Source organism: Salvelinus sp. IW2-2015, linkage group LG4q.2 (genome assembly GCF_002910315.2).
Source record: "Salvelinus sp. IW2-2015 linkage group LG4q.2, ASM291031v2, whole genome shotgun sequence".
Taxonomy (NCBI): Eukaryota; Metazoa; Chordata; class Actinopteri; order Salmoniformes; family Salmonidae; genus Salvelinus; species Salvelinus sp. IW2-2015.
This window is the reverse complement of record NC_036843.1, coordinates 14,834,001-14,855,238: the sequence shown is the minus strand read 5'-3', so window position 1 is coordinate 14,855,238 and position 21,238 is coordinate 14,834,001. Positions and strand designations below refer to the sequence as shown.

Genomic DNA, 21,238 nt, shown 5'->3' with positions numbered 1-21,238 from the left:
GGGCATTTTGCCTACCATAGCCATGGTAGCCAAAATAATGGCAAAAAATGGCCTGCCCAGAATTTTTATTCATGACCCTAAGCATGATGGGATTTTAGCTGCTTAATTAACTGGAACCACAGCTGTGTGGAAGCACCTGCTTTCAATATACTTTGTGTCCCTCATTTAGGCCTACTCGTGTTTCCATTATTTTGTTAGTTACCTGTACATGTTCAGCATGAACAATTATAGATAACACAAGGACATCACATTTACCATACAAAAACTTCTATTGCAGTCACAAAGTGTAAAACATGTGACATTTCTGTTATGGTTTTTGTGAGGCAAAAAGATCAGTATCACAACATCACAGATCCACAGTCACGTATCAGCAATACCTCAGAATCACATCCCTAATTGATATACACACAAGATAGTTGGTGTCATGAGGATTTAGCTTCATACCAATCCTCTCAGATCGAGTCCAGAACTGGGTGGATTTCGGATTGGGCACAAGAAATAGAGCTGTTGCTGTTGACTTGGTAGTTTAGTCCACACTTTTAGGGTGAATTCTGTAGGCACAACATGGATGTATTTTCTGTTGCATATCATTGGTCCCGACCTGCAATAGATTTTGTATACATTCATATTGTCACATAATACCATGTAGGCCAAGTGGGGCCAAATCAAGGATCAGCAGTACATATATTTTCTTTGGTCTGTAGATCATATCTAGAAATGGATTCTCAACATCTGAAAAAGGTCGCTTGCTTGTAGTCATTGAAGATCATCAAAGCTGAAAAAGTGTATCTGAAATTTGAATTCCTGGCTATCCTGATATTAATAATATCTAAATCTTTAAAAAATCTTTGCTAAGATCAACCACTTTTTAAAGGGTTTTGGTATTTTTACAGGGTTTATTCTATTCCACGGGGAGTTCAGGATGCAACCCAATCCCAAACCAATCCCTCCTTCCTAACCTTAGAGACTTTTTGACTTCCCTTCATCCAACTGAAAGGACTAGATATGTATTAACAATATGATCATCTCTCAATCGTAACCCTCTGGTGGCAAGGTAGGGGCCCACAATATTGTTAAGACTTATTTATGCTTTTGAAGTTAACAGGGAACTTAATTTGGGATTGGGGCCCACTCCTCATTGGCTACTAGCTATGATCCAGAAGCGTGACACTGATCTGGACACAAATGTAGGAGTAGTAGTCCTGCGGAAACACAGCGCTCAATCCTGTCATTTCAAGGGCCACCTGGCAGACAGAGGGAGACAGAGAGCATAATATCTCAACAGTGTTCCGCAGTGATAGGAGGGACAATCTACTAACACTTAACAAAAATATAAACGCAATATGTAAAGTGTTGGTCTCATGTTTCATGAGCTGAAATAAAAGATCCCAGAAATGTTCCATACGCACCAAAACAAAATGTGCACAAATTTGTTTACATCCCTGTTAGTGAGACTTTCTCCTTTGACAAGATAATCCATCCACCTGACAGGTGTGGAATATCAAGAGATGATTAAAGAGCATGATCATTAATTATACCTTGTGCTGGGGACAATAAAATGGCCACTCCAAAATGTGCAGTTTTGTCACACAACACAATGGCAAGTTTTGAGGGAGCATGCAATTGGCATGCTGACATCAGGAATGTCCACCAGAGCTGTTGCCAGAGAATTTTATGTTAATTTCTCTACCAAAAGCCGCCTCCAACGTTGTTTTAGAGAATTTGGCAGTACTGTACGTCCAACCGGCTTCACAACCGCAGACCGCATGTAATCACGCCAGCCCAGGACCTCCACATCTGGCTTCTTCATCTGCGGGATCATCTGAGACCAGCCACCCGGACAGCTGATGAAACTGTGGGTTTGCACAACTGAATAATTTCTGCACAAACTGTCAAAAACCGTATCATGGAAGCTCATCTGCGTGCTCGTCAACCTCACCAGGGTTTTGACCTGACTGCAGTTTGGTGTCGTAACTGACTTCAGTGGGCAAATGCTCATCTTCGAATGCCACTGGCACGCTGGAGAAATGTGCTCTTCACAGATGAATCCCGGTTTCAACTGTACCGGGCAGATGGCAGACAGCGTGCATTGCGTTGTGTGGGCGAGTGGTTTGCTGATGTCAATGCTGTAAACAGAGTGCCCCATGATGTTGGTGGGGTTATGGTATGGGCAGGCTTAAGCTACAGACAAGAAACACAATTGCATTTTATTGATGGCAATTTCAATGCACAGAGATACCGTGATGAGAAGCTGAGGTCCATTGTGAGGCCCATTTATTTTAAGGTATCTGTGACCAACAGATGCATATCCGTATTCCCAGTCATGTGAAATCCATAGATTAGGGCTGAATTAATTAATTTAAATTGACTGATTTCTTCATAAGAACTGTAACTCTTTGAAATTGTTGCATGTTGCGTTTATATTTTTGTTCAGTATACATGTGCATGAGAGTAAAGACTAAATTAAGAAAACTATCCAAAACACATCCATCAAACCAACTAAACTCTGCATCACCATTACAATCCTGCAAACAAAGAAGATAAAATCCCCAAATCAAGCCAAAATACCCAGCAAGCCCTTGAAGTAAGCTTTCGAGGGTGACTGGGAGACTATGATTAAATAAAATAAAATGTTATTTGTCACATGCGCCGAATACAATAGGTGTAGACCTTACACTGAAATGCTTACTTACAGGCCCTTAACCATCAATGCGGATTTAAGAAAATACCTAAAAAAAAGTATTATATAAAGATAATAATATATACAAATAATTAAAGAGCGGCAGTAAAATAACAATAACGGGGCTATATACAGGGGATACCGGTACAGAGTCAATGTGCAGGGGCACCGGTGTCGAGTTAATTGAGGTAATATGTACATGTAGGTAGAGTTATTAAAGTGACTATGCATATAGTCTGGGTAGACAGGGAGGAAATGCAAATAGTCTGGATAGCCATTTGATTAGATGTTCAGGAGTCTTATGGCTTGGGGGTAGAAGCTGTTTAGAAGCCTTTTGGACCTAGACTTGGCGCTCCGGCACCACTTGCCGTGCGGTAGCAGAGAGAACAATCTATGACTAGGGTGGCTGGAGTCTGACAATTTTGTGTCAAAGACAAAAACATCTCCCCTCTGATGAGGGTAGATGTGGTGGGGAGATGAGGGGAGAACAGTGAGCATACTACTGCTAGTCTCTTAGCTGTAGAATGTCAGCTGTCAGAACTTTCTTCCACATTTTGTTGCGTTACAGCCTTATTCTAAAATCTAAAATCGTTTTTTCCCTCATCAATCTACACACAATACCCCATAATAGAGCAAAAACAGGTTTTAAGAAATTTCTGCAAATTTAAAAAAAAATATAATAATGAAATATCACATTTATATAAGTTTTCAGARGCTTTGCTCAGTACTCTGTTGAAGAACCTTTAACAGCAATTACAGACTCGAGTCTTCTTAGTTATAATGCTACAAGCTTGGCACACCTGTATTTGGGGAGTTTCTCCTATTCTTCTCCCTAGATAATGTCAAGCTCTGTCAGGTTGGTTGGGGAGTGTCACTGCGCAGCTATTTTCAGGTCTCTCCAGAGATGTTCGATCGGGTTCAAGTCCGGGCTCTGGCTGGGCCACTCAATGACATTAAGAGATGTCAAAACAGATCTACTGCTTCTTAGACTTTCTTAGAAGGATCTATAACTCAAATTTCTATGTGAATTTGGTCAGGTTGCCCAAAAAGTGTTACATTCCAGCTTTAAGTATTTACAATAAATGTTGTGGTAATATTGGGGAAATAGCTTTGCATTTTTGATAGTAAAAATGTGTTTGTCATTGGACACTTAGTTAATTAGTGGTCTGTCCTTCATCAACTATCACAGTGCAGAATTGATATTCTAACCATACCTCTGGTCTGTTTCACCCTAGGGGAAAGTGTTCTCCTCCATTGAGCCCCAGACTAACATCAATGATGTGTGCATCTACCCTGATTCTGGTGAGATCACCAGAGACATTCTATTAGCAATGAGCTAGATACACTAAACATTGCTTCTGTACCAAGTTTATCTCTTAGGGTTGGCCAACAGACACTCTTGTTATTTTCTTGGGTAGTCATTTACCAGTATGCTCAACTACCACTAGATGGTGCCCATTGACCTCATCAACAAGTCCTTAACACTCCTGCAGGGTCGGCAACAGAAACGGCCCACAAGTGATTTAGTTTTATGTTACAAAAAACTGTAAAATCACCATGAATTCGGGAAAAATTTGGAAATCTGTTTCCAGGTGTGTGTCCCAAGCCCCCCTCAAAAAAAAATACAAGTGATTGTATCTCAATGTGATCAAGTTTTGAAATGATTGTATTTGAAAAGAACAATCCCTTTTTGGGCTTAGTTATGGTCAATTTGCAGTGTAGTCATTTTTTTCAGTACCCCCAACCATTCGCTCCAACAAAAATCGTCCTACGGCTGAATTTAGTTGCTTTCCCCTGTGCTACTGTAAAGAGGGCTTGGACTGTGCTTTTTAAGTTAGACTGCCACACTGTCCACTGACAGCTTCTCTACCAGCAATTCTGTCTAATTACATCAATCTTTACTGAGCACTTGAGTTAAACTGTTTAAGACGCTCATTCAAGTTCATGTTTTATTGTCACAAGTATAGTGAAATGCTTAACTTGCATGCTCTACCCAGCAGTGAATAATCAATATCAAAATAGTATCACTAATAAAAGATGTATGTGTATATATAATAAAGAAAACACGAAAAATTAGATGGGAAACTATATACAGGGTCAGTGACAATAACAAATGTGCAAGGATACTGGAGTATTTGAGGTAGAGATGTACATATAGGCGGGTATTAGGAGAAAGTGACTGGTAGCAGGATAAATAGTCAACAGTATGGCAGCAGCATAAGTGGTGGGTGTGTGTGAGAGTGTAGGTGTGATATACATGTAAACAGGGCTGGAAAGTGACTGGTAGCAGGAATATATCAATATTTATGGTATATATTACCACTAGTGTGTACAAAATATTAGGAACATCTGCTCTTTCCATGACATAGACTGACTAGGTGAATCCAGGTAAAGTTTATGATCCCTTATTCAGCCCCAATTTATTACAATCCTGCTTCAGTTCTTTTTGGCATGTACATTCTCTCCATGCGTGACTTCATCACAGAGATCACACACACACCTCATCTCTTTGGTATTTCCGTTGCAGACACACATGCCATTTAAGTTTTGTCTACGCCCGTGCCTCTTTCCCAACCATCCCATGATGGGCACGCATTGTCTCCAATTCAGGTGCTCCTGGCATGAGATGTTTGTGTGAAATTACCAAATATTTATTTTGTTAACCCCACCCTCTTGGTCTAAACAATCTCTGAAGTTCCAGTGTTATTCATTTTGGGAGGAGTGTGTAGGGGGGTGTGGAAGTGTGTCAATGGGATGTTACAACTATTCATTAATTGGGAAAGGGAACAAATAGGAATGGAGGATGTTCCACTAACTAGCCCCCCAGTCACACAAAATGTGAGACGTGTTGTTGGGGGTTGGCGCGGCTACCAAAAGTAAACTTGAAGCGTCCGGAGTGCTCTGCCAGTTACTACTCAACTTGAGGCACCTAGCGCTTCCCATGTGTTTTCTCACTCATAACTGGCCATGAAGGAGGAAAGGAGGCCATTTTAGGCTATTGGCATCTAGGCCATCTTCTCCCACTATACTGTCCTACCTACCTCCCTCTTCTTTCCAGTAACCCTCCCTCCCCCAGGGCTATGCACATGTACACATGTGTTGATTCAGTGTGTGACCTACACTGAGTGTACAAAACATTAGGAACACCTGCTCTTTTCATGACTGACCAGGTGAAAGCTATGATCCTTTTTGATGTCACTTGTTAAATCCACTTCAATCAGTGTAGATGAAGGGGAGGAGACAGGTTAAAGAAGGATTTTTAAGCCTTGTGACAATTGAGACTTGGATTGTGTATGTGTGCCATTGAGGGTGAATGAGCAAGACAAATTCAAAGTGCCTTTGAATTTGGTATGGTCGTAGGTGCCAGGCGCACCGGTTTGAGTGTGTCAAGAAATGCAACGCTGCTGAGTTTTTCACGCTCAACAGTTTCCTGTGTATATCAAGAATGGTCCACAACCCAAAGGACATCCAGCCGACTTGGCACAATTGGGGGAAGCATTGGAGTCAACATGGGCCAGCATCCCTGTGGAACGCTTTCGTCACCTTGTAGAGTCAATGCCCCAAAGAATTGAGGCTGTTCTGATGGCAAAAGGGGGTGCAACTCAATATTAGAAAGCTGTTCCTAATATCTTGTACACTCAGTAATAGTAACCAGTTGCAGGATAAATAGATACTAATGGTAATCAGTAAACAGCAGCGTAGTGGTAGTAATCAATAATAGTTTTAGCAGAAGTAGTTGTTAGCGATTTTTATGGCCAGGGGATAGAAGCTGTTTAGGAGTCTGTTGGTCTAAGCCTTGATTCACCGGTACTGTCTGTCGGACTGGAGCATGGAGAACCCTCCATGTATCGGGTGGCTGGAGTCTTTGGTAATTTTTCAGGCCTTTCTCAGACACCGCCTGGCATGTATGTCCTGGATGGCTGGGAGCTCACCCACAGTGATGCGCTGCGTCGTCCTCACCACCCTCTGTAGGGACTTCGGGTCGAGGGTGGTGCAGTTGCCATACCAGACGGTGATATGACCAATCAGGATGCTCTCGATGCAGCAGCTGTAAAAGTTCCTAAGGATCTGAGGGGCCATGCCAAATCGTTTCAGCCTCCTGAGGGACTGTCCTGGTGTGAGAGGACCATGATAAGTCCTCAGTGATGTGGATACAGAAGATCTTGAAGCTCTTGACTGGCTTCACTGCAGCCTTGCTGATGTTGAGAGAAGGTTGAAGGATGAAGTTGATGTGTGCCATGGCCAGCCTTTCAAAGCACTTAATGATTACAGATGTGAGTGCTACATAGCGGTAGTCATTGTGGCAGGATGTCTTAGAGTTCTTGAGGACAGGAATGATGGAAGTCATCTTGAAACATTTTGGGATTACAGACTGGGACAATGAGAGGTTGAAAATGTCCTTGAAGACACCTGCCAGATGGTCTGCGCATGCCCTGAGTACACACCCTGGAATACCATCTGGCCCTGCGGCCTTGCAAGTGTTGGCCCGTTTAAAAACATGACTCATGTCAGCCTCAGAGAGAGAGTTCAGTCAGTACTCTGGGTTGGCGGGGGCCCTCACGCAGGGCTCTCTTGATTTTGTTAAAGCATGCTTACATTATTTTTCACGTACTAGAGTTAGCAAAGTAATAAACTAAGAATGGAGCTGCTCAAAAAGGCCCATTGTCTGCTTTATTAATTCAGGATATAATCACTGTAATTTCACATTTTTAGCAAATTCCCAGAACCATTTATGAATGATTTGTGGTCAGGTGAAGATATGAGCAAGCCAGGCTTTTGTCAGTAATGGTAACATACCTTTTAAAACCCAGCAAGACTTTTTGGTTCTTTTGCTGTTGTCTACTTGTCCCTGTCTAGTCTGCCTGCAAACGTACTACTGTCATCCTATGCTTAAGTGGGCTTTGCTTTCTGCATGTACATGCAGTTAGGATTTTTAACTGGAGTCGAACAAAACCAGCAGACGCCTTTGTACAGTTCCACTTTCTTAGTTTATTACTTTGCTAACTTCAGTATCTGAAAATGATCTGTCTATATCGTTAGCTTATCTCACGCTTTTTTTCTTCTCTTTTAACGTCACAGGTATGCTCTTTACTGCCAATGAAGACCCCAAGATGAATACGTTCTACATCCCTGTGAGTTCTACAATCCTCACACTCCCTCAGGCTAGTTTTGCATATCTTAGTGTGCCGCAGGTTTGGTTTGAAAGTCAAATCTTTCCATGAGATAGATTTACTCCAGGGTGGGAATTGAAACCAAACAGACCAAGGCAGTATAGAGAAGGCACGAAAGGACGATCTCTATTTGAGACATTCATTTGTTTGGTTTGGCTGGTTTTCTATGGTCTGCAAAAAAGCTAAACCAAGGGCACTATTCGTAGAAAGCTGCCCACCTGGTTTCACCTAGAAAGTGCCCTTGTTGGGTTGTGAATGTTCTTCAGCAACAGGTCGTCTTGTGCCTACCCCTATACCAGCTTTTCAGTTCTTCTAGGAAAAGCGTGTGTACACTTTAAAGTTGTCTCTGTTTAGGAAGATGTGTGTACTGTAAAGTAGTCTCTGTTTAGTAAGATTGTGTGTGTACTGTAAAGTAGTCTGCTTTGAAAGATGTGTCGACCCTGACACATGATTAGTTTCTAAGTACTGTCCCATTCATCAACCACTGATTAGATCACTGTGGTGTTGAGCTACAGAACAACAAGGTCTTAACTAGCGTGTGTTTGGGCCTAAAGAGAGCTAATACTGAACTTAGGAAATATTGTGTTTATCTGTTAACAGCAAAGGCGTTATATTTTTTGCTATTGGGAGTTTTAGAATACTTCAGCGGCCGATATTAAACATTGATATAGCAGTGCTCAAACTGCCCTGAATAAATAGCTACATTTTTCACTCGGGTATGCACTCGGGTAACCCCAAATATCACACAAAGTTGTGTGCTATGAACATCAATGGTAACCAACATAAAGTTGTCAACTTGTTTGGTTTATGATTCCAGTTCCTGAGAGTTAATTCTTCCCTAGATTTTTAATTCGAGTGGTGTGCAAAGGCCTTCAACGCATGCCTCCCTAGCTGCCTATAGAACATTAGGGAATTGTTTGGAAGTTAACATTAGCCATTGGCTCGTCAATGATTACACTAAGGGAACGGGGGGATACCTAGTCAGTTATTCAACTGAAATGTGTCTCGCATTTAACCCAACCCCTCTGAATCAGAGAGGTGCGGGGGGCTGCCATAATCGGCATCCACGTCTTCAGCGCCCGGGGAACAGTGTGTTAAAACTTCTTGTCAATAGGGGGGCGCTGTTTTCACTTTGGAAAAAATCTTGCCCAAATTAAACTGCCTCGTACTCTATTCTAAATCGTACAATATACATATTATTATTACTATTGGATAGAAAACACTCAAGTTTCTAAAACTGTTTGAATTATATCTGTGAGTAAAACAGAACTCATTTTGCAGCAAACTTCCAGACAGGAAGTGAAAAATCTGAAAACGAGGCTCTGTTTCAGGGCCTGCCTATTCAATTGCCTAATATTTATCGATATGCATGCACTTCATACGCCTTCCACTAGATGTCAACAGGCAGTGGAAGGTGGAATGGGGTGTCTAGCTTGATCTGAGGCCGAACAAGAGCTTTTGGAGTGACTGGAAATTTCTTTGTCTTCTCTGGCGCGCGAAGTACGTCGACATTGGCTTCTGAAAAGCGTTCGGTATACACGGCGGATATCTCCGGCTCTGATTTTATTTGATACATGTGATAATAACATCATAAAGTAGTTTTTTTCAACCGAGTTGTATCAGTTTATTCAACGTTTATTGGGACTTTTGGAATTTTCCGTTCTTTGCATCAAGAGAAGATGGGCATGTTCGCGCCACATGGCTAGCTAAGGTTGCTAATTCGACAGGAGAAAAGGACATTCTAAAACCAAACAACGATTTATTCTGGACCWAGGACTCCTTGTACAAGATTCTGATGGAAGCTCAYCAAAAGTAAGAACAATTTATGATGTTATTTCGTATTTCTGTGGAAAATGTTGATTCCTATTCTCTGCCATTTTGGCGGGCGCTGTCTCGCAATAACGCAAGCTGTTTGTTATGGTAAAGTTATTTTAAAAAKTCTAACACGGCGGTTGCATTAAGAACCAGTGTATCTTTCATTTGCCATACAACAAGTATTTTTATGTAAAGTTTATGATGAGTTCTTTGGTCAGATTAGGTGAGTGTCCAAAATAGCTCCGGACATTCTGGTGAATCGATGCTACATATTCACAATGTATAACCACGGTTTGCAGCTCTAAATATGCACATTTTCGAACAAAACATAAGTGTATTGTATAACCTGATGTTATAAGACTGTCATCTGATGAAGTTGGTCAAGGTTAGTGATTTAATTTTATATATTTTGCTGGTTTCTGCGAATGCTATCTATGCGGTGAATAAATGCGGTTGTGTGTTTGGCTATTGTGGTAAGCTAATATAATGCTATGTTGTGTTTTCGCTGTAAAACACTTAAAAAATCGGAAATATTGGCTGGATTCACAAGATGTTTATCTTTCATTTGCTGTACACCATGTATTTTTCATAAATGGTTTATGATGAGTATTTAGGTATTTCACGTTGCTCTCTGTAATTATTCTGGCTGCTTTGGTGATATTTTTGATGGTAGCTGCAATGTAAAACTATGATTTATACCTCAAATATGCACATTTTCGAACAAAACATAAATTTATTGTATAACATGTTATAAGACTGTCATCTGATGAAGTTGTTTCTTGGTTAGTGACTAATTATATCTCTATTTGGTCGGTTTTGTGATAGCTACCTATGCGGTAGAAACATGGTGAAAATATGCGGTTGAGTCTTTGGCTATTGTGGTTAGCTAATAGAAATACATATTGTGTTTTCGCTGTAAAACATTTAAAAAATCGGAATTGATGGCTGGATTCACAAGATGTTTATCTTTCATTTGCTGTATTGGACTTGTGATTTTATGATATTTATATGCTATTATTTACTTGTGATGCTAGGCTATGCTAGTCAGCTTTTACTGATGAGGATGCTCCCGGATCTGGGATGGGTGTTAAGTAAAGGTTAACTGCCTTGCTCAGGGGCAGAACAACATATTTTTACCTTGTCAGCTCAGGGATTCAATCCAGCAAAGTGGACATTCCGTAGACTTTGAGCTCTGATTTTATAGACAAACAGAAGTCAGTTCGGATTGAACCCAGTAGCATTCAATTATCTTAAGTAAAGGGGTGATTCCAATCTGGTAACGCAGGCAATCCTTGTCGATTCATCCTCAGAGCCCTTAGAGGATTGGATAGGTGCAAGAAACTACACCTAACCATAGGAACGTTGCCAACACCTACCTCCCTTACCAGCCCTCAAGAGCAGTAGAAATATATTGAATTAGAATTGTTCAAATGTTCCATGAATCTTCCTTGTTCTTCATTCCTTGTCCCTCCTTCACTTCATCCCTTGTTCTTGTCTCTCCTTCCTCCCCTACATGTTGTCCTTGTGTAGGCACTGGGGCCTGCTCCTCGCTGATGCTCTTTCCTGGACAACCTGACAGAGGAGCTGGAGGAGAGCCCTGAGAGTACCACCTACGATGATTACAAGTTTGTCACCCGCAAGGACCTGGAGAACCTGGGTGAGAGGGGGGTGGAGGTAGAGCTATTGGCATATTACGTATCAGCTATTATCTATTTGTTCCTCTCAAATCTACAGAAATACAAGTACCTATTACATAGAGGTTTGGGGCCTTGAATTGGAATGGAGCATTCAAGTTATTTTTGGCCTAAAGTTCCTAAGGAACCTTCCAGGGCTGTGTACACTACACTTTTCATTCAGTGGAGGCCATTTTGTATTTGTATTTAGGCAGGTTGGGGCAACACTGCTAGGTCAGGGGTATACACATTTTTGCAACTAAAACAAACGTTTATTTAGGTCCACCCCACCATTCCGTTTGCTTCCGTTTAAGAAACGTTTTGCAACAGAATTGGCATAATGAATACACTCCAGGCTTACCCGTCCCGCCTAAAAGGGAAACACTGGCGGAATGGAGAGAGAAATTAAGAGATGGGAGGAGGGATAGGGAAAGATGAAGGGGCGGAGAACAGAGTGGGTTGAAAGAACAGAGGAATGCTTGGGTCAGCACTAAAGAGATCAAATGACATGGAGGAGAAAGGCGGTTATTGGGGAGGGAAGGAGAGATAAGGGTGGAGTAGATGGGAGGGGGAGAGGGACCTAGGGGGGAGGGGAGTTCAGTTCACTGCAGCTGTGCAATGTGTCCTTGTTATGTAACAGACCGGCAGCGGGCCGTATAGAGTAAGATTTCTGGGGAAAGAGGGTTTCTATCTGGTTACCACACACACACAGTCCTTGTGTGCCACAACTACCACACATTCCTGAACTAAAGTGATCTTACAGGGACCAAAAAGACTCATGGCAGTCACTAACAAGTTTATTCAGTGCTGAAGGAATGGTGTCTGGAGACTGATGTTACACAACTTTATCTAAACTGTCAAAAGGTTTCTTACCAAATAGCTATGTTAGCAGAAAGGCCTATTTTGACAGAAAAATTAAACAAGCTATCACTACGGGCCTGTTGAAAGACGTGAGCTTGGACAAAGCAGTTAAAATGAAAATCTGTTATACGAAGTTAAAGCTTAAGATTTTAATCGCCACTTATAGGCCTACCCTCTGTTCCCCACTGTCCTGAATGTGTCAGTTTAAATGGAAGCAACCAGCCTTGATGTCACACAGCCTCAGGGCAAAAAATAGTTGTCTACAGTCATGTCATTTTCTTCCAGCACATTCAAACAGGCTGCTTCACAAAGTTAATTACTCAGCCTTACTGTCCTTGGCATGTCAGCCAATTTGAAAGAGTACAAATATTTTAATGAATTTCATTCAGGAAATATGTATGATTAATGTCACTACAATCTATAATGCTACCTGCCCTGTGTTCAACTATAGGTCTGTCTCACCTGGTGGGATCTTCTCTACTGCGGGCCTACATGCATGGCTTCTTGATGGACATCAGACTGTACCATAAGGTAGGGTGTGTGTTTGTCTTCTTATTTGTGTGTGTATAACTGCATATTCTTAGTTGATTGTCGATGTTAGAGTTGTGTGTCTAAATATATTTTGTGTGACTTGTCCAGGTGAAGACCATGGCCAATCCATTTGCCTACGATGAGTACCGCAAGGACAAGATTCGCCAAAAGATAGGAGTCCAGGGCGCAGAGAATACAAATCAAGGTGGGATATACTCTGTCACTGTTAAAAATATAATACATTCAGACAGACAAGGATGTAAAAAGGCCTTTCTAAAATACATGACATCACCAAAAGTATGTGGACACCCCTTCAAATGAGTGCATTTGTCTATTTCAGCCACACCCGTTGCTGATAGTTGTGTAAAATTGAGCTCACAGCAATGCAATCTCCATAGACAAACATTGGCATTAGAATGGCCCGTACTCAAGAGCTCAGTGACTTTCAACGTAGCACCGTCATAGGATGCCCCTTTTCCAACAAATCAGTTTGTCAAATTTCTGCCCTGCTAGAGCTACCCCGCTCAACTGTAAGTGCTGTTATTGTGAAGTGTAAACGTCTAGGAACAACAACGGCTCAGCCGCGAAGTGGTAGGCCACACAAGCTCACAGAACGAGACCGTCTGTCCTCAGTTGCAACACTCACTACAGAGTTCCAAACTGCCTCTGGAAGCAACGTCAGCACAATAACTGTTCATTGGGAGCTTCATGAAATGGGTTTCCATGACCGAGCAGCTGCACACAAGCCTAAGATCACCAATGCGCAATGCCAAGTGTCGGTTGGAGTGGTGTAAAGCTCGCCGCCATTGGACTATGGAGTAGTGGAAACACGTTCTTTGGAGTGATGAATCACGCTTTGGTGCAACAATTTGGGGAGGGCCCTTTCCTGTTTCAGCATAACAATTCCCCTGTGCACAAAGTGAGGCCCATACAGAAATGGTTTGTCGAGATCAGTGTGGAAGAACTTGACTGGTCTGCACAGAGCCCTGACCTCAACCCCATCAAACACCTTTGGGATGAATTGGAATGCCGACTGCGAGCCAGGCCTAATCACTCAACCTCACTAATGCTCTTGTGGCTGAATGGAACCATGTACCCGCAGCAATGTTCCAACATCTAGTGGAATCCTTTCCAGAAGAGTGGAGGCTGTTACAGTGCATTCGGAAAGTATTCATACGCTACAAGCTTGGCACACCTATATTTGGGGCCTTTTTCCCATTCTCCTCTGCAGATCCTCTCAAGCGCTATCAGGTTTGATGCCGAGTGTCGCTGAACAGCTTTTTTCAGGTCTCCAAAGATGTTAGATCGGGTTCAAGTCCGGGCTCTGGCTGGGACACTCAAGGACATTCAGAGACTTGTCCTGAAGCTACTCCTGAGTTTTCTTGGTTGTGTGCTTAGGGTCGTTGTCCTGTTGGAAGGTGAACCTTCACCCCAGTCTGAGGTCCTGAGCACTCTGGAGCAGGTTTTCATCAAGGATCTCTCTGTACCTTACTCCGTTCATCTTTCCCTCTATCCTGACTAGTCTCCCAGTCCCTGCCGCTGAAGAAATCCCCACAGCAGGATGTTGCCACCACCATGCTTCACGTAGGGACAGTGCCAGGTTTTCTCTCGATGTGACGCTTGGCATTCAGGTCAAAGAGTTCAATCTTGGTTTCATCAGAACAGAGAATCTTGTTTCTCATGGTCTGAGACTCCAAGCAGGCAGTCATGTGCCTTTTACTGAGGAGAGGCTTCCGTTTGGCCACTCTACCGTAAAGGCCTGATTGGTGGAGTGCTGCAGAGATGAATGTCCTTCTGGAAGGTTCTCATCTCCACAGAAGAAATCTAGATCTCTGTCAGAGTGACCATCATGTTCATTATGAAGTGTTGTGTGTAGATTGATGAGGGGGAAAAAACAATTGAATCAATTTTAGAATAATAGCAGCAAAGGGGGGACCAACTCCATAATAATGGCCATGATTTTGGAATGAGATGTTCACATAGTAATTTTCATGTAGTGCACATTTTATTGATTAATTGAAGGACATGGTGATACAGACGATGTTATCTAAGAAGTGTATATAGCTAATATATTGTGTGTTGTGTTGTATGAATGTTCTGTGTTGCTGAGACAGAAGCTGCCCAAGGTGAACAAAGAGCTGGCTCTCAAACTGATGGAGGAGGGAGACAACGAGGAGGAACTGTCTGCCAGGAAGAAGGTAGGAGCAAATACACCTGCACACACACTCGGGTTTCACATGCTATTGGTCTAGGGCTGACCCCATTTAGTCGACTGGTCGATTGTTTGGTCGATAGGTTGTTGGTCGACCAATATTTTTCTTTGTCGAGCAGTTACAAATATGTGTATATTTTTTATGGCACACAAGACGCCTGTCTGATTCACTCCTGTTTCAGTGGACTAATTCATTGTGGAGGCTACGGGGACGGCACACCAGTAGTATCACCATTTACTGTTAATTCCCATCATTTCTAATCTACAATGTTTGCTAGGTTATGGTAATTTCTGTTATTTCATTCAATATATTTATTAGTCTTTTACTGTTCTTTTTGTCGGAGTAGACACGTTGTTTGCGGGCTACACTTGTGAGGAACAAGTTTTTTTTCTTTTTCGTTTAAAAAATATATAAATCTCCTGTCAATGTTGAGTAAGGACGCACACCTGATTATACATAGAAGTAGGCCTAGGCTACCTTGCCTGCATGCAAATGTAGGCATTTAAATATGCCCATTTGGGGATCTGATAGTATTTCTGATTGTCTTAACTCACGAGAACTGTGGCGCTTCTCAAAAGTAATATTTTCTACACTTCAAACAGCAAGTTAATAACTAAGTCCATTGAGAATGACAATAGTTCCTCAACATAGCCTATATAAAAAAAAACATCTTTACAGCTCTCTTTCAATAACCACTTGACGTGAAAGGTGAAAAAAATGTCATGCTCTGATCCGGTGGAAACGTAATAAAATAAGCCTACCTGATTGCTTCTTATCCCTTGCGGAATAGCCTACAGCTGTGTCTGTCTGGAGCTCACTGGTGGGAAACTGAGTGGCCAAAATATTTTATACAATGTTGCAAGTTTGCTAGCAAGAGCTTCAGGCCAACCAAGTTGATACAATGTTTCAAGTTCCTTGCAGACAGGCCATGCATAGCCAATGTGATTTATAGGATATTTATTTTTATCTGGATATTTTCTACCTGCAGGCTGCAATGTTTTAATTTTTTGGCTTTATGTAGGCTATTTTTACATAGTTGGCAATAGCAAAATTAACTGACGTATGTGTTCGTGAGAGTCTCACTTTTTCACGGAGAGGTCATATTAGTGTGTAGCCCAAACTGTTCGGACGCTACAGACAGAAGTTGTCAGATCGGCTGTATCGATTTCAGACGAGAGCAAAACGGCGAACACAGTCGTATTCGAGAGAGTATCGTCTTACCATAGAAGGGTCGTAATAGTTTGTACCATAGAAGGGTCATAATAGTTTGTAGGCCAAACCGTTCGGACGCTACAGACAAATTTTGGGATGTCACAAAGTCCACCAAACACCGCTTTAGCTCTATCACCTGTTACACAGGCAGATATTGCTAGCTTAAACTGACAGATTTTTATGGGGATTTTTTTGATTATGCGCGGACATTGACTCTAGGGGGTTTAAAACACATTGGGTGTGTTTATATAGGGAAAAATACTACTAACAAATGTAGACCAATTGATTGGTCGAAAGAACAGACGACTCTTGGTCGACCAAGATTTCTTTTTTCTTTTGGGGACTGCCCTATACTGGTCTTTTCAGAGCTGAAGGCGGTGTTTATATATTTTAGGTTCTAAGGTAATGTAGAGGGAACTGGCATGTACATGTAACTGCCAAAATAAAGGAAACACCAACTTAAAGTGTCTTAATAGGGTGTTGGGCACCAGAACAGCCTCAATGTATCTTGGCATAGATTCTACAGGTGTCTGGAACTCTATTGGAGGGATGTGACACCATTCTTTCACAAGAAATTCCATGATTTGGTCTTTTGTTGATGGTGCTGGAAAACTCAGTCTCAAGCGCCGCTTTAGAATCGCCTGTAAGTGTTCAATTGGGTTGAGATCTGGTGACTGAGATGGCCATGGCGTAAGGTTTACATCGTTTTTATGCTCCTCAAACTCAGTGACCACTCGTGCCTGGGACCATTGTCATCTTATGGGGGCATAGCCATGGTATCCAAAATAATGGCCTGCCCAGCATTTTTATACATGACTCTAAACATGATGGGATGTTAATTGCTTAATATTCTCAGGAACCATTCCTGTGTGAAAGAACCTGCTTTCAATATACTTTGTATCCCATATTTACTTAAGTGTTTCCATTATTTTGTCAGTTACATATCTCAAACATGATCATCTAGCGAATGTCAGCTGTTAATCAAATCCTCTCTCTGCCAGGCTCTACCCAGCATCCTTAGCGACGAGCGTTTCCAGGTGATGTTTGAGAACCCAGACTACCAAGTGGAGGAGCAGAGTGAGGAGTTTCACATGCTCAACCCCATCGTGTCCAAAGTGGGGCAGAATAGGAGGAAGAAGCTGCGGCTGCTAGCCAAGCAAACCACAGACTCTGAAAAGGTAACAAGACTAGCTAGCAATACTACCCCTACTGAAGTTTGATAGATACGCTTTTAAATCATAGCCTACACCGAATATGGATTGTGGCTTTCAATGTGAACAAACTTTCTACCCATTCTAATTCTACAATGTCACCACCTTCCTCTCTGAAGACTGAGGCAGACCAAGAAGAGGAGGAGCCAGGAGGGCGTGGCAGCTCAGACGAGAGTTCTGATGACGATAAGAGCTGGGTGGACGATGTCAGGGAGCAGCGGCGCCTCATATATGAGGAGGGACGGGATCCAGTGAGCTTCTGGCGATGCTCTAGTCTCTAGGAACAACCTCTGAACCATAACATTTTGAATAGACGCCACGGAACGTCACAGCACACCATCCAAAGCAAGCATGGAGTAGTACTACAGTGATTGCATCAAATGCCAAGCATTTTCACATTGTTACTGTCAATCAGCACAAATAATCAACCCTCACATGGACATGGTATATAGAGTCAGTTATTTTTTTTGCCATTACAATGATTAGCAGGGAAACACGTGACTGTGTCTTAAGGTGTCTGACCTGTGTTCTCTGCAGCAGACAGAAACGTATGGCCTGCCTTGGTCACAGCCTGAGAGAGGCTGTCACATCCATCACTGTATTGACAGGTGGACACATGCAGCAGGACAAATGAGGACACGGGTCAAATATAGGAAGGGAAGGGTGTCCCAAGGGTTACCTCCCATTATGTAAAACACCCTCTACTTGGTTCTCGTGCTTCAAACTCATTAAAAAGCAAATATTTTAGAGTGAAATAAGACTAAATGGTAAATAGTAGAACAGTAGATGTAGTGTACCCCACTCTCAACACTTACAATTTGCAAAGATTTCAGGGCAATTACAAAAACAAGTTATTGTTGGCATAAATGCCTTTTATTTATTTTTACTTTATCCACTCTACCCCTCTTTGACCTTTGATCCTCTAATGAACAAAAATACGAATGCAACATCCAACAATTTCAAAGATTTTTACAGAGTTAGTTCATATAAGGAAATCAGTCAATTGAAAGAAATTCAGTTTAAGTTTTGAGTATCCAAATACAAGTAGGCAAACTGCTAACTTATGGCCTAAACTCACCAAAGGCAAGCATGCGAGGCATGTGCGTGATTTATTTTAGAATGCATCGTTTTGAATTATAATGACCAAACTGAAGCCGGGCTGGCGGGTTATCCTCTTTGACGCATTTTGGCTCTTTTGAATTGGAAGAGGTAGCTAAGGGTTGAAGCTTTACCATACATACTAAATTAGACCAATTCCTCCACTTATGGAAACCCATCGCTATCAGCAAAGATGATTGGAGATATGGACTGTCATACAAGCATACAGTCACTGCTCTGCCTGTTCCGTCCTTTCCACCCACCGTGCTCTGCTTTCTCCGGCCGCCTGCTCTACTGTTGTGAGTGTGAAGAAATTAAAGCAGTGGAGGGTCTGAATTTAAACTGACTACAACAACCAGGTCAAAGTTTAATGTCTCTTGCTCCTTCCCGGCAATGGCTATATAAAAAGTGAATACCGACAAGAAAGAAGTAAAATAGGGCTGTTTGAAAGAAACATTGCCCAATTTATTTACAGGCAGAATACCGGGAATCCTATGTGAAAGCAGTATAGGAAACAGGCTTTCTAGGTACTGCATTTCAACACAATGTGTGATTTGCATGCAACAAATGCTGCATTCACAGTCCTGTCTTTTCAAATGGAGCTCTTTTCTCTTTTATCCAGAGTCCTTTTCATTTTCTTCTCACTTGTAGTCCATTCAGTCAGAATGATTCATGAGGAACGTGAGTGTGTGGGTGACTGTGGGTTGGTGAGGTCAACTTTCCATTTGACTACTGACTACTAATCTGGATTTCTGCTGATCCTGGGTTCAGTAACAGTAACAAATAGAGCTTGTCATTGACATTTTACCTCCATCAGTCTGTTCTCCCAAACGTAGATGTTTACACAAAATACGAAAGTACCGGTTAAAGTTGACACTGCAGTGTAGTCACTGTGTATAATCTGTAATGGTGCATGCAGAAGAGGACCAATGTCACAGGAAATGCTGTGTTTTGATCATGATCATTTTTGACTGTTTAGGCTTTGTGTTATAACCCCAGATAAAGGTTGAGCTCCCAAATCAGTCAGTGACTCACTCTTGTGTCTTGTATTTCTATCTTGTATCAGCACCCTTTGAAACATGCTTCAATTATCAATAAGTTGCATGGATATTGCAGTTTTAAAAAACAATACCATTGGTTTTGCACGGGACACTGATGGTGCAAGGCCAAGCTAGGTTTGGGTAAGGCTCCCGTCTGTTGGGTAAATCCCCTGGACTACAGCGTGAGCTGGAGGAAGCAGTGCCAAGGTCAATGTTGATTACAGATTTGACAATAGAAAAGCTATTATTTTTTTGCACAAGGTCGCCTAATCATACTCCAATGAAAAGTATCTCTTTCACTGCCTCCCTCTCCTCTCTCTTCCTGTCCTTTCTCAATGATCTCCTTCAGTCGGAGCAGCAACAGCGGCAGCAGCAGGCAGAGCGTGATCACCACGAGGAGAGGAAGAAGCTGAGGAGGTCCGCAGTACACCTGTAGAGGGGGATTTAGAGGCAGAGGTGGGAGTACAGGTGGATTTAGAGGGGGGGGGGGGGGGGGGTAGAGGCAGGGGCACTACTGAGGTAGAGGCAGAGGTAGTGGAACTACTCTGACACTACTGAGATTAAGAATCCCAGCCAGAATCCCAGCCATCCCAGCCATCCCAGCCATTTCTCAACTTAATTTGTGGCAGAATGACACTTTGTTACCGTCTGGGAGTCGAGAGGGTGTGATGGAAAAGTGAGCTGATCGATTGTGACTTGTCCTGTAACACAGTTATGAAGATATATTGGTGGAGCTGCTATGAAAGGATACAATGTGTATTATCTATTGATTGCAAAATGTTTTGATTGTGTGGTGTATGCAGTTTGTGCATCCACGTATGTGCACTTTTGTGTGTGCCTTCAGAAAGTATTCATACCCCTTGACTTATTCCACATTTTGTTACAGCCTGAATTCAACATTTATTCAATTGTGTTTTCTTCTCACCCATCTATACACACACTACCCCATAATGACAAAGTAAAAACATGTTTTTTGACGTGTGTGTCCGTGAGAAGCTCCTGACATTCACTGTGTTCTTTTTTACTTCACAATCCTAATTTTCCTGTAGTGCAGACTGAACATGTCTGTATTATGCTCCGTGCTTGACAGATAAAAGATTTGTACTAAACGTATAGCTCCCTGGTCTGTGCTATGTTCTTATAGTGGCCTTATGATATCTGGGGATGCAGTTCTATGTTGGAAAAAGCTATCCACAAATAAGTCCAACAGTTGGACACAAGGTCTCAGTTGTATGGGGAAAGTTGTATTTTATTAACTGACGTACCATTTATAATGATTAGCATCCGAAAATACATGTCCATCCACTGGCATGTCCAACAACTCTAAATGGCTTCACAAATATATTTTACTTCCTTGGTATGACATAACACTTTTTGTGGATATTAAACCGCCACTATTTCACTCCAGTCCAGACAGATTAAAAAAGAAAGGAGGGAAGAGGAAAAAAAGGTGAAGACAAGTCCTGAGAACATGGAGCCCCAATTCTTGGAAGCAGCTTTCTCCGTTTGACCTCTCATCCCCCTGGTTCACACATGGCTGGCCCTGCTGTCTCCTTCCCTGGCCCTTTTGAAATGGGAGGAGGTGCTGTGAAATTCACCCCCACCCCCTCCTTAAATAACTGCTGCCTGGGGCCTCAAACCATGAGGCTTTAGGCACTGTCTGCCTCCCTTGCTCTTCCTTCCCGCCTGTTTGGTGCTTGACCCTCTAACCTCACTAGTACCACCTAGAATTG

At 42.2% G+C, this 21,238-nt stretch overlaps 1 protein-coding gene and 1 long non-coding RNA gene across 2 annotated transcripts; both read left to right on the top strand.

Moving 5' to 3' along the window:
• The first annotated feature begins 7,737 nt into the window (after positions 1-7,737).
• Positions 7,738-12,930, top strand: LOC111963063 (uncharacterized). Its single transcript, XR_002877207.1, has 4 exons — positions 7,738-7,812; positions 11,197-11,323; positions 12,652-12,731; positions 12,840-12,930. It is a non-coding gene; the product is annotated as an uncharacterized lncRNA (long non-coding RNA).
• Positions 12,931-14,028: 1,098 nt separating this feature from the next.
• Positions 14,029-19,488, top strand: LOC111962985 (nucleolar protein 10-like). Its single transcript, XM_024147056.2, has 5 exons — positions 14,029-14,149; positions 14,254-14,315; positions 14,846-14,929; positions 17,158-17,334; positions 17,487-19,488. The coding sequence occupies exons 1-5, from the start codon at positions 14,029-14,031 to the stop codon at positions 17,646-17,648; spliced, it is 606 nt and encodes a 201-aa protein (XP_024002824.2). The 3' UTR covers positions 17,649-19,488.
• The last annotated feature ends 1,750 nt before the right edge of the window (positions 19,489-21,238 follow it).

What these genes read in the sequence shown, in the direction of transcription:
- LOC111962985 (XM_024147056.2), top strand. Translation starts at nt 14,029, where the DNA reads ATGTTAGATCGGGTTCAAGTCCGGGCTCTGGCTGGGACACTCAAGGAC. An exon ending in GGTCGTTGTCCTGTTGGAAG is followed by an intron (nt 14,150 to 14,253) that starts GTGAACCTTCAC and finishes TATCCTGACTAG; the next exon opens with TCTCCCAGTCCCTGCCGCTG. An exon ending in TTGCCACCACCATGCTTCAC is followed by an intron (nt 14,316 to 14,845) that starts GTAGGGACAGTG and finishes TTGCTGAGACAG; the next exon opens with AAGCTGCCCAAGGTGAACAA.